Raw genomic sequence first — 14,277 nt, forward strand, 5'->3', positions numbered from 1 at the left:
TGCACAAGAGCACCTGGATGTTCCACAGCAGTACTGGCAAAATATTCTGTGGACAGATGAAACCAAAGTTGAGTTGTTTGGAAGAAACACACAACACTGTGTGGATAAAAAGAGGCACAGCACACTAACATCAAAACCTCATCCCAACTGTGAAGTATGGTGGTGGGGGCATCATGGTTTGGGGCTGCTTTGCTGCTTCAGGGCCTGGACGGATTGTTATCATCAAAGGAAAAATGAATTCCCAAGTTTATCAAGACATTTTGCAGGAGAACTTAAGGCCATCTGTCCACCAGCTGAAGCTCAACAGAAGATGGGTGTTGCAACAGGACAATGACCTAAAGCAAGAAGTAAATCAACAACAGAATGGCTTAAACAGAAGAAAATATGCCTTCTGGAGTGGATTAGATGATCAGATCACACTTTATGACCAATTTGTGCAGAAATCCATATCACTCCATTTCTAGGGTTTACAAAAAGAATGGTGTGAAAAGGGAAAAACATCCAGTATGAGGCAGTCCTGGGGGGGGGGGGGGGGGGCCCAAATGCCTTGTTGATGATTTGTGAAGCCACAACACGCACAACCTTGAGGCGGATGGGCTACAAAAGCAGAAGATCCCACCGGGTACCACTCATCTGCACTACAAATACAAAAGACGCTACAATTTGCACAAGCTCACCAAAATTGGACTGTTGAAGACTGGAAAATTGTTGCCTGGTCTGATGAGTTTAAATGCCACGGGATACCTGAGCATTGTTTCTGACCATGTCCATCCCTTCATGACCACCATGTACCCATTCTCTGATGGCTACTTCCAGCAGGATAATGTACCATGTCACAAAGCTTGAATCATTTCAAATTGGTTTCTTTAACATAATGAATTCACTGTACTAAAATGGCCCCCACACTCACCAGATCTCAACCCAATAGAGCATCTTTGGGATGTGGTGGAACGGGAGCTTCGTGCCCTGGATGTGCATCCCTCAAATCTCCATCAACTGCAATATGCTATCCTATCAGTATGGGCCAACATTTCTAAAGAATGCTATCAGCACCTTGTTGAATCAATGCCACGTAGAATTAAGGCAGTTCTGAAGGCAAAAGGGGGTCCAACACCGTATTAGTATGGTGTTCCTAATAATTCTTTAGGTGAGTGTGTATAGATAGATAGAGATCTATATATAATATATATATATATATATATATATATATATATATATATATATATATATATATATATATATATATATATATACAGACGTGGACAAAATTGTTGGTACCCTTTGGTCAATGAAAGAAAAAGTCACAATGGTCACAGAAATAACTTTAATCTGACAAAAGTAATAATAAATTAAAATTCTATAAATGTTAACCAATGAAAGTCAGACATTGTTTTTCAACCATGCTTCAACAGAATTATGTAAAAAAATAAACTCATGAAACAGGCATGGACAAAAATGATGGTACCCCTAACTTAATATTTTGTTGCGCAACCTTTTGAGGCAATCACTGCAATCAAACGCTTCCTGTAACTGTCAATGAGACATCTGCACCTCTCAGCAGGTATTTTGGCCCACTCCTCATGAGCAAACTGCTCCAGTTGTGTCCGGTTTGAAGGGTGCCTTTTCCAGACTGCATGTTTCAGCTCCTTCCAAAGATGCTCAATAGGATTGAGGTCAGGGCTCATAGAAGGCCACTTTAGAATAGTCCAATTTTTTCCTCTTAGCCATTCTTGGGTGTTTTTAGCGGTGTGTTTTGGGTCATTGTCCTGTTGCAAGACCCATGACCTGCGACTGAGACCAAGCTTTCTGACACTGGCTAGTACATTTCTCTCTAGAATTCCTTGATAGTCTTGAGATTTCATTGTACCCTGCACAGATTCAAGACACCCTGTGCCAGACGCAGCAAAGCAGCCCCAGAACATAACAGAGCCTCCTCCATGTTTCACAGTAGGGACAGTGTTCTTTTCTTGATATGCTTCATTTTTTCGTCTGTGAACATACAGCTGATGTGCCTTGGCAAAAACTTCGATTTTTGTCTCATCTGTCCACAGGACATTCTCCCAGAAGCTTTGTGGCTTGTCAACATGTAGTTTGGCATATTCCAGTCTTGCTTTTTTATGATTCGTTTTCAACAATGGTGTCCTCCTTGGTCGTCTCCCATGTAGTCCACTTTGGCTCAAACAACGACGGATGGTGCGATCTGACACTGATGTTCCTTGAGCATGAAGTTCACCTTGAATCTCTTTAGAAGTCTTTCTAGGCTCTTTTGTTACCATTCGGATTATCCGTCTCTTAGATTTGTCATCAATTTTCCTCCTGCGGCCACGTCCAGGGAGGTTGGCTACAGTCCCATGGATCTTAAACTTATGAATAATATGTGCAACTGTACTCACAGGAACATCTAGTTGCTTGGAGATGGTCTTATAGCCTTTACCTTTAACATGCTTGTCTATAATTTTCTTTCTGATCTCTTGAGACAGCTCTTTCCTTTGCTTCCTCTGGTCCATGTCGAGTGTGGTACACACCATATCACCAAACAACACAGTGATTACCTGGAGCCATATATATAGGCCCAATGGCTGATTACAAGGTTGTAGACACCTGTGATGCTAATTAGTGGACACACCTTGAATTAACATGTCCCTTTGGTCACATTATGTTCTGTGTTTTCTAGGGGTACCATCATTTTTGTCCATGCCTGTTTCATGAGTTTATTTTTTTACATAATTCTGTTGAAGCATGGTTGAAAAACAATGTCTGACTTTCATTGGTTAACATTTATAGAATTTTAATTTATTATTACTTTTGTCAGATTAAAGTTATTTCTGTGACCATTGTGACTTTTTCTTTCATTGACCAAAGGGTACCAACAATTTTGTCCACGTCTGTATATATATATATATATCTATCTCTCTCTCTATCTCAATTTTTTTTAATTATTTTTAACCCCTCAATGCATTATCATTCTGTATTAAGAGCTCATGCACACGACCGTTGTTGTTGTTTTGCAGTCTGTTTGTTTTTAATGGATCCGTTGTTCCGAGGAGTTTTTATTTTTTTATTTTTATTTTTCCTCAGATTTAAGTCCTCTTCTGTTCCGTTATTCCACAAAACATAGCCATATGGTGTCCGTATGCGATCTGTTTTTTGCAGATCGGAAAGAGTAACTTATTAATCGCCAAACACATGAGCAATATGGGCTGGGCATAGCATGTCTACAGTATGGATCCGCAAAATACAGATGAAATACGGATGTGTTCTGTGTGCATTCCGTATTTTTTGCAGACCCATTGACTTGAATGGGGCCTCAGACCATGATTTGCAACCAATAATAGGACATGCACTACTTTTTTGCGGAACGTAAATGCGGAAACTGAATGCACATGGAGTACCTTCCTTTTGTTTTTGTGGACCCATTGAAGTGAATGGTTGCGCATGCGGTCCGCAAAAGGAACGAAAGCGGAAAGAAAATACATTTGTGTGCATGAGCCCTAAGAATGCTATTTTCCCTTCTAACCATGTTAGAAGGGAAAATAATAAAATCAACAGAATACCTAACCCAAACCTGAACTTCAGTGAAGAAGTTCGGGTTTGGGTACCACATTCAGTTTATCACGTGCGTGCAAAACGCATTGCACTCGCGCGGAAAAAAACTGAACAATGAAACGCAATTGCAGACAAAACTAACTGAAATTGCGTGCCTACTCGTGTGGGTTTGCCGCAATGCGCCTGTGAGAAAGAGGCCTAAGTGTATATAGAGACAGCTATCAAACACATACGGTTGTGTGAATGTAGCCTTATACTGGGGTAAAAGAATACAAATTTGCACCAAGTGCAGGCCCATGCCACTCTATGCACTTTTGCTCCTCATGCTTCCTTTGTCAGCCCTTTATTGATTGACAGGGCCAGGTTCCTTTGTATTCCTGCCTTTGCAGCACGGGCACAGAGCCCTTACGTTCGTGGGCAAGAGGCCTTAAACTGTACACCTGACACCCACTAGCAGGGACAAGAATTGAGATGACTTTTGGCTCATGCGCACAAACATTATATTTTGTCCGTATCCGATCCGCATCCGTTCATTTCAATGTGGCCGCAAAAGATGCGCTGTCCGTATCCATATGTCCGTTCTGAGGCATGCACTGAAATCTAGAACATGTCCTGTTCTTGTCCGTATTATCGGCAAGGATAGAACTGTTCTATTATGGGCCAGATATTCCGCGGAACACACACGGATGGTATGCAGTTGTGTGCATAAGCCCTTTTTCACGCTAAAAATAAGCCCTCATATGGGTATGTGGAAACGTTATGGCTCTTGGAAGGTGGGAGGGAAAAATTGAAAAAAAGAAAATTGTCCCAGTCCATAATGCTTTAAAATGGCTTCCCAAGTTTGTCGTACCTATTATGAATAGTTTCCGGTGAAAGGGGGGCTATGGCAATTGGTAATATAATATTTTTTTTATACTTGTGTAATGATGTATGTAACAGAATGTTAGGGGTCATAGAAGATTTCTGGGGGACATTTAGGCCCCTTTTACACGGGCGAGATTTCTGCGCGGGTACAATGCGTGAGGTGAACGCATTGCACCCGCACTGAATCCGGACCCATTCATTTCTATGGGGCTGTGCACATGAGTGGTGATTTTTCACGCATCACTTGTGCGTTGCATGAAAATCGCAGAATGCTCCTCTTTGAGCGCTTTTTTTCACGTAACGCAGGCACCATAGAAAAGAATGGGGTTGCGTGAAAATCGCAAGCAAGTGCGAATGCGGTGCGATTTTCACGCACGGTTGCTGGGAGACTATCGGGATGGGGACCCGACCATTATTATTTTCCCTTATAACATGGTTATAAGGGAAAATAATAGCATTCTAAATACAGAATGCATAGTACAATAGGGCTGGAGGGGTTAAATATTATATATATTTTTTAAACTCCCCCTAATCCACGTTCGCGCAGCCGGCATCTCTTCTGTCTTCATCTGTGAGGAAAAGGACCTTTTGATGACGTCCCTACGCTCATCACATGGTCATTCACCATGGTGATGGATCATGTGAATGACCATGTGATAAGCGTAGTGACATCATCAAAGGTCCTTTTCCTCACAGATGAAGACAGAAGAGATGCCGGCTGCGCGGACAAGTGGATTAAGGAGAGTAACATTTTTTTACCTTTTTTATCGCAAAAAAACCCAAAAACTGAACAACGGAACGCAATCGCAGTCAAAACGGACTGCAATTGCGTACCTACTCGCGCGGGTTTGCCGCAATGCATCTGGACGCATCCGGACCTAATCCGGACACGCTCGTGTGAAAGAGGCCTTACAGTTTAATTTTATATTTTGCTAATTTGAACTGTAATGGCAGATTTAGACGAGTGGATTAAATTGGTTATCCCATGATTAATGTAAAAAATTAACTTCGAAAATCATATAGTACATGGCAATCTAGAACCTGACCTGTACCTCACATGGATCCCATGGATCCAGAGATCTCACCATTCATAGTTGAAATTCGTATCCTTTTTGCTGAAGCCCTCTATCTATCAGAGCTGAGGAGGCAGTTGAAGAATGGAACTGAGCATGTCCATCCACCCCAGCAAGGTGGACAGAGAAATGGGGGGGAAGCAAATAAATAGCAGATGGCACTATACAGATACATTTTATTGAATAACAAAAGTATTCAGATCCAGGTGTATTTTTAATGGGACAACCCCTGTCACTATGAAAATTTGAAATAATCTCCGGCAGCATGTTAAAGAGCAGGAGAGGCTGAGAAGATTGATTGTATAGTGTTGTGAGAAATTATTCGGTATAACTTGTATTTCATTCCATTCCTGCTCATTCTGAGCTTTGATGTCAAGTGATTGACAACCTTCCCTCTGACATACATATAGACCTGTCAGTCAAGGACCATGTACTTCAAAGCCCGGAATGAGGGGGAATTTAAATGTATAAATTATAAGTTCTAGATAAGATTTTGGGTAGCACTCGATGTCCCAGGCTGTGAGGTGCAAGATAGGCTGGATATGCTCCACAATCAGTAATATTGAAGTACCGCTGTACAGTTTTAATTATAATGCAAGTCAAATATTTTTTTTATTGTTGGGATACTTTCACATTAGCAGCAGGGGACTCCGGCAGGCTGTTTCGGCGGGTGAACAGCCTGTCGGATCCGTCCTGCCGCTTGTTCACGTGTGCCCCTGGACTGCCACTCCGTCCCCATTGACTATAATGGGGGCAAGGGGGCGGAGTTCCGGCGGCGGCACGGCAAGAGTCAGCTGGACTAAAAGTACTGCATGCAGTACTTTTAGTCCAGCTGCCTCTCGCCGTGCGCTGCTGTGCCGCCGCACGGCAGTGGCAGTTCCGATTGGATCCCCAGCAGTGTAAGCCTGGGGCTCTGATCGGTTACCATGGCAGCCAGGACGCTACTGAAGCCCTGGCTGCTATAGTCGGCTCCCTGCTGCTGTGTGCACAGAGCACAGAGCAGCAGGGACAGTGTGAGGTCCTATTCACCCTTATAGAGCTCTATCAGGGTGAATAGGACAAGGGATGAAAGATCCCAGGTTCGGAAACATCCGAAGTCGATTTGCATTAAACTGTGTTCCAATACTGTACGGAGCAGAAGCACATTTCATTTAAAAAAGGTTTGTTCTTGGAAAATGAGTTTGGGAGCTAACCTAAGGCTGGGTTCAGACATGAGCGTTTTACAGCGCGTTCCTACGCGCTGTAAAACGCTCAACAGGCAAGAACCAATGATTCCCTATGGGAATGGTTCTCACCTGAGCGTTTTACAGCGCGTACGATCGCTTCTTTGGGGCGTACAGGAGCTTCTTTGGGGCGTCTTGTCGCGCATTCCCGTACATAGACTTCAGCGGGAACGCGCAACAATGGGCGTTCGCTTGTCTCTGTATGCGCGATTGCAAATACCCGTACAATCGCGCATACAGAGCGTACGTTCAGTATGCTCAGGTCTGAACCCAGCGTAAAAGTGAATCTGTCACAAAGTTACAAGCTGTAGCAATCCTGAAGTCTCTATATAGCAGGAAGCTCTTCTTCTCAGTAAGAAGCTTCAGGGTACATGCACACTTTCAGGATTCATGTGCGGAGAATACGCACTGAAATCCGCAGGTGTTCGCAGGCAAATCTGTGCGGTCAATCTGCATCAATTGGTGCGGATTTGCGTACAGATTTTCCGCATGCGGTTTTTACTAAGTGAATGAAGAAAATCCGGTCAGGAAAAATAAAAAAAAATTGACATGCTGCGGATTTTAAAATCTGCACCGCAGGTCAAAATCCGCACAGTGTGCATTGAGAATTTCTAATTCTCATAGAATACAATGTACATGACCTACGGTGCAGATTTTCTGCACGCAATCCTGATCTTGTGTATTTAGCCTCAGGTTTTTTTTGTTTGTTTTTTCCCTTACAGAGTTCACTGCATGTAATAGTGATGTTGTAATATTTTGGACATGGCGATACCAATTATGTTTCTTTTATTTGTTTTTATATGGGTATAGGCGGGGGTTGAATTTTTTTCAAATTATTTTTTTTTTTTACTTTTATTAAGACTTTCACACTAGCATTTTTGCTGGATCCGGCAGGGTCCAGCAAAAACACTTCTGTTACTGATAATACAACCGGCTGCATTCGTTATGAACGGATCTAGTTGTATTATCTTTAACATAGCAATGACGGATCTGTCAGGAACTAATCAGGCATTTTTAAGACTGATCAGGATCCTGTTCAGTCTTAGAAATGTAATCAGTTGGCATACATTTTGCCAGATCACTCTGCCGCAAGTGTGAAAGTAGCCTTAATAGATAAATACTCGTAAAACATTTTTTCCCAAGAGAGTTTTAGGCAAAGGAAGCATGTGTAGGCAAGTTGTAAGTTTGTGGTTTTCTGAGAACGTGAACAGTGATGGCCAGTTTGCAGTGTTCGCCCGCGAATGCATGCGATCTGCCATCTTAAATGACAAGTCCGGCAAGGCACAGGTAAGTCCTTACCTGTGCCTGTGTGTGAGCCGGTCTGAAATGAAATGCGGTCTCTGGGAGCAGGCAGTTCCGAGAACAGCCTCCGGGGGCCGTTCTCGGAACCATCTGCCCCAGGAGACCGCATTTCATTTCAGACCGGCTCGTGCACAGGTATAGGTTAGGACTTACCTGTGCCTCGCCGAACTTTGGATATGTATTAAAGAGAAAAAGGATGTGGTTACCAAACACTACCTAAGTACACAGAGAGGTTCACCTCGCCGGACTTGTCAGTTAAGATGGCAGATCGCATGTGTCCGCGGGCGAACACTGCGAACTGGCCATCTCTAAACGTGAATACTTATTTACATGCTATGCAGCTTCAGTTTTATTGTTAAACCAATGTTTTTCTTTCTTGTTACAGGCAACGCAGATGTCGCTTTAGTTAATTTTTATGCTGACTGGTATGTTTCCTATTTTACTTCTGCTTTTTATTTGCACTTACATTTATACATTATTATGTGACACATTCGTAATTGAAAGTGCTGTTTTGATTTTAGAAAGTAAGGTCGGGTTTAAATGTTGCTGTTTTTGTTGCTTATTATCCCCTTAAGGACTCATTTTTTGCAAATCTGACCAGTGTCACTTTAAGTGCTGATAACTTTAAAACGCGTTTACTTAGGCTACTTTCACATTAGTCTTCGGGGCTCTGCTTGTGAGTTCCGTTTGAAGGCTCTCTCACAAGCGGCCCCCGAACGGATCCGTCCAGCCCTAATGCATTCTGAGTGGATGCGGATCAGAATGCATCAGTCTGGCACAGTCTGTCCTCCGCTCAGCAGGCAGACACCCGAACACTGCTTGCAGCGTTCGGGTGTCCGACTGGCCGTGCGGAGGCAAACGGATCCATCCAGAGTTACAATCAAAGTCAATGGGGGCGGATCCGTTCGAAGGTGACACAATATGGTGTATTTTTCAAACGGATCCACCCCCATTGACTTTCAATGTAAAGTCTGGACGGATCCGTCTGAATACAAATTGTACTTAGACTTTTTTAGTCTGAACGGATACCATCGTTTGCATTATAGGAGTGGATCCGCTCCGAACGCAAGTGTGAAAGTAGCCTTATCCAGGCCGTTCTGAGATTTTTTTTTTTTTTTTCCGTCACATATTGTACTTCATGACACTGCTAAAATTGGGTCAAAAAAGTTTATTTTTTTGCATAAAAAAAACCAAATTTACCAAAAATGTTGAAAAATTAGCAAATTTCAAAGTTTCAGTTTAAAATGCATAGTAATACCCCCAAAAATTGTGATGACTTTACATTCCCCATATGTCTACTTCATGTTTGTATCATTTTGGGAATATTTTATTTTTGGGGGGATGATACATAGCTTAGAAGTTTAGAAGCAAATTTTGAAATTTCTCAGAAATTTTCCCAATCCCTCTTTTTATGGACCAATTCAGGTCTGAAGTCACTTTGTGAGGCTTACGTAATAGAAACCACCCAAAAATGACTCCATTTTAGAAAATACACCCCTCAAGGTATTCAAAACTGATTTTAAAAACGTCGTTAACCCTTTAGGTCTTTCACAAGACTTCATGGCAAATGGACATAAAATGTAAGATTTATTTATTTATTTATTTTTTTTGTGGGGGGGGGGGGGGATTTTACAATATAATACTTTTTTTTTTTTTTTTCAGGAAAAAAGCAAGGGTTAACTGCCAAACAAAACTCAATATGGGTTGCCCTGATTCTGTAGTTTGCAGAAACACCCCATATGTGGTCGTAAACTACTATTTGGCTAAACGGCAGGACATAGAAGAAGGGGAACGCCATATGGTTTTTGGAAGGCAGATTTTGCTGGACTGGTTTATTTACACAATGAACCCTTTCAAGCCCCCTGATGCACCCCTAGAGTAGAAACTCCATAAAAGTGACCCCATCTAGGAAACTACGGGATAAGGTGGTTGTTTTGGGACTATTTTAGGGGTAAATATGATTTTTGGTTGCTCTATATTACACTTTTTTTGAGGCAAGGTAACAAAAAATTAAAATTCTAAAATTGTTTCTACATTCGCTATTTAGTTTTATGGAACACCTAAAGGGCTAACAAAGTTTGTAAAGTAACTTTTGAATACCTTGAGGGGTGTAGTTTCTTAGATGGGGTCACTTTTTGGGAGTTTCTAGTCTAGGCTACATCAGGGGGGCTTCTAATGGGACATGGTGTAAATAAACCAGACCATCAAAATCTGCCGCCCAGAAACCATATGGAGTTCCATTCGTTCTATGCCCTGCGGCTATATAGCCATTTACGACCACATATGGGGTGTTTCTGCAAACTACAGAATCAGCGCAATAAATATTTAGTTTTGTTTGGCTGTTAACCCTTGCTTTATTACCGGGAAAAAAAGGATTCAAATGGAAATTTTTCCCAAAAAGTTGTGTTTAGGCACCGCTTTTATTTTATATTTTTAACGCTGTTTAGGCTACTTTCACACTAGCGCTTGATCGGATCCGTGGCAATACCTAATATGTCTACGTTTTAAAATGTATTTAGATTTTACACTGTATTATCATTTTAGGAACCCCAAAAATTATTTTAGTATCTCCATCGCCCTGGAACTGCAGTTTGTTTTTGTTGGGCGACTATCGAATGTAGGGTTTTTCTTTTTTGTTGGGCGACTATCTAATGTAGGGGCTCATCATGCGGGATGAGATGGCGGTTTTATTGGCACTAATTGGGGGTGCATATGACATTTTGATCGATTGCTATTACACTTTTTGTGATAATTAGGGGACAAAAAAATAGCAATTTTTTTTTTTTTTACACTGCAGTTTGAGGATGCCTGCACTAAAACTAATATTTTTTGGGGGAAAATTAATTGTTTCAGTGTCTCTAGGGGACTGTTGGGGATTATAAAAATGTAGTACTCCATGGAAGTGTGATACTCCCTGAAGCAATCGATAATGCAGAGGCCCGGATGATCTGGCCACATGTCGCACTGAGTGGTGGTGTCCTTCCGTATCCCCCTCCTGCGACACACTGCACTTTTTTGGGGTTCGTCCCTTCTTTCCTTTATGGGGGACCACGCCTGGAAAATGTTGGCCTTGGACGATCCGGGCGCCTCCAATTCCCGAGGTACTCCGGCCTGCTCTTTCCCGGTCCGAAATGATCAGGTCCTTGAGGACTGCCTCATAGAATTGGAGGAATGTCTCTGTGCTGCCAGCACTTCGGGATAGTACAAAAGAGTTGTACATGGCAACCTGCACCAAGTAGACCGCAACTTTTTTGTACCATGCCCGGGTTTTGCGCATGGCATTATATGGCTTGAAGACTTGATCAGAGAGATCAACTCCTCCCATATACCGATTGTAGTCGAAGATACAATTGGGCTTGAGGACCGTTGCCGCGGTACCTCGCACAGGGACAGGGGTGATGCCGTTACTGTGGATTGTGGACAGTATAAGGACATCCCTCTTGTCCTTATACCTGACCAGCAACAGGTTTCCACTGGTAAGGGCACGGGTCTCACCCCTGGGGATAGGTACCTGGAGGGGGAGGGTAGGGAGGCTGCGTTGATTTTTTTCCACACGGTCCCACAAGCGAACGTGGATCTGGCAGCATAGGAACCGGAACAATGGAATGCTAGTATAAAAGTTATCCACGTACAAGTGGTAACCCTTATCTAGCAGTGGGTACATAAGGTCCCACACGAGTTTCCCGCTAGCACCCAGAGTGGGGGGACATTCTGGGGGTTGAATACGGGAATCTCGCCCCTCGTATACACAAAATTTGTAAGTGTACCCTGAGGTACTCTCACAAATTTTGTATAGCTTCACGCCATACCTCGCCCGCTTAGTGGGAATGTATTGGTGGAAACTGAGTCTCCCCTTGAACGCAACGAGAGACTCATCAACCGCAACCTCCCTTCCAGGTATGTAGGCCTGCGCATATTTGGCTCCGAAATGATCGATGACCGGCCGTATCTTATACAGACGGTCATGGGCAGGATCACCTCGGGGGGTGTCATGGCCATACTGAATAATGCAGACATTTACAGGTGGCCTCAAACCGGGATGTGTCATGGCCATACTGTAGAGTGGGGTCTGGTAGAGGACGTCCCCACTCCAGTATTGCCTGACATTGGGTTTTTGCACTAGACCCATGTGCAGCACGAGGCCCCAAAATGTCCTCATCTCGGCTGCACTAACCGGCGTCCATCCACTGGGTCTAGCCAAAAACGAGCCCAGGTGTTCAGCGACGAACTGTTGCGTACAGGTTCGTCTGCTCCACCATCAGATTCACAAATGGGTTACTGAAAAAACACTAAAAAAAGTCTATTTCAGTAAACCCCACTGTGGGAATCTGGATTCCTGGATTGCCAACAAAATCCAGAATCTCTGGCTCAAAATCCACTGGGGGGGACACCAGCAGGGGGCTCCGGTGGGCTTATTTGGTGGGCTGGGAAACCAGTGCAAGCCCCAGGGCTGATCGTACTAGGGTGGGCCACAGGGTTCCTAGCATGTGGGGCCCTTGGCTCCACCTGGCGGCATCCTGTTCGGATTGACCCCCCCCCAGCCCCGCAATCGCGTTTTTAAACTTGGGACGTACTGGTACGCCCTGAGTCCTTAAGGACATGGGAAATAGGGCGTACCGGTACGCCCCAAGTCCTTAAGGGGTTAAAAACATGCAATATTACTTACTGAATTCTACTCCTGTAATGAGAGCTCACAACAATGATTTATGATGCTGTGCATCCCTGCCTGACATAGGCAGCATTAGGTCAGTACAGTTCATTACAGCCAATGTCCTCTGCCATAATAATATGACACTGAGTGAGTGCCGCTCTTGCGCTCGCCCGATCAGCAGCAGGGGCTTGGCTGTTGCAGACAGCCAGGCCCCAGCTATATCCACTGGCATCGCTGAAAGCTCAGATGCTAGGAGATTAACCCCTTATTTACCGCAGTCGATACTGAGCACAATATCTAAGGGGTTTGCAGAGGTAAGGGACTCTCTCTGTCTCTTCATCAGCTCCCCACACTGTGAGGACTGGTTGATTACTGCCATGGTAGCCCCAGGCCTTGCAAAGACCTTTGGTCTACCAACTACAGAGGCGTTTGTGGCCCAGCCCTCAGGCTGGGTCTCATAGGCAATTGTCAGTGTAAGGCTACATGCACACAACCGTATGTGTTTTGTGGTCCGCAATTTGCGGATCCGCAATAAAAAATGGATGACATCCGTATACCATCCATTTTTATTTTGCAGATCCATTGTAACAATTCCTAAAACTGACAAGAGTAGGGCATGTTCTATTATTTTGCGGGGCTACTGAACGGACATACTGATGCGGACAGTGCACAGTGTGCTGTCCGCATTTTTTGCGGACCCATTGATATTAATGGGTCCGCATCCTATCCACAAAAAAAAACAACTAACAGAACGGACATGGAAACAAACAACATTCGTGTGCATGTAGCCTAATACTGACCATTCCAATGCATTACAGTATAGCATGTATTGTACTGCATTGAAACTGGGATCAAACCCTCAAAAGTTGAAGAATTCCGCCCCCCCCCCCCCCCCATTAACCTCTTAAGGACCGGGTAATTTTTCACTTTAAGGACCAGATGGATTTTTGCAAATCTGACATGTCACTTTATGTGGTAATAACTTTAAACCGTTTTTACCATTCTGAGATTGTTTTCTCGTCACATATTTGAGTCAAAATATTTCATTTTTATTTATAAAAAATTTGCAACTTTCCAAATTTCAATTTCTCTGCTTTTAAAACAGATAGTGATACCTCATATAATAGTTATTACTTTACATTTCCCATATGTCTACTTCATGTTTGGATCATTTTGTGAATGGCATTTTATTTTTTGGGGACATTACAAGTCTTATAAGTTTTTAGAAGCAAATCCCACTTTTAAAGAGGACCTTTCACCAGAACTAAACTTCTAAAGTAACTATACAGGCATGTAGAGCGGCGCCCAGGGACCCTCCTGCACTTACTGTTTTACCTGGGCGCCGCTCCGTTCCCCCGGTATCTTTACAGTTAGGCTCCACCCAGCGCCTGCCGGCGCCTCCTTCTCCCATGCTGCAGCGCTGGCCAATCACAGTGCTCAGCTCATAGCCTGAGAGGCTTTTTTCTCTCTCAGGCTATGAGCTGAGCGCTGTGATTGGCCAGGGCTGCAGCATGGGAGAATGAGCTGACGGCAGGTTCCCCTGGGTGGAGCCTAACTGTAAAGATACCGGAGGCAATAACTGGGGAACGGAGTGGCGCCCAGGTAGAACAGTAAGTGC

The 14,277-nt window shown here is 43.6% G+C and overlaps 1 protein-coding gene across 1 annotated transcript in view; it reads left to right on the top strand.

Moving 5' to 3' along the window:
• ERP44 (endoplasmic reticulum protein 44) overlaps positions 1–14,277 on the top strand; it is a 73,868-nt gene that overhangs the window by 24,205 nt on the left and 35,386 nt on the right. The window contains exon 3 of the mRNA XM_044293982.1: positions 8,394–8,433. Coding sequence (XP_044149917.1) covers positions 8,394–8,433 — 40 coding nt within the window. The remainder of the gene's footprint in view (positions 1–8,393; positions 8,434–14,277) is intronic.

The sequence above is a fragment of the Bufo gargarizans genome, chromosome 5, assembly GCF_014858855.1.
Source record: "Bufo gargarizans isolate SCDJY-AF-19 chromosome 5, ASM1485885v1, whole genome shotgun sequence".
In the NCBI taxonomy this organism is placed as follows: Eukaryota; Metazoa; Chordata; class Amphibia; order Anura; family Bufonidae; genus Bufo; species Bufo gargarizans.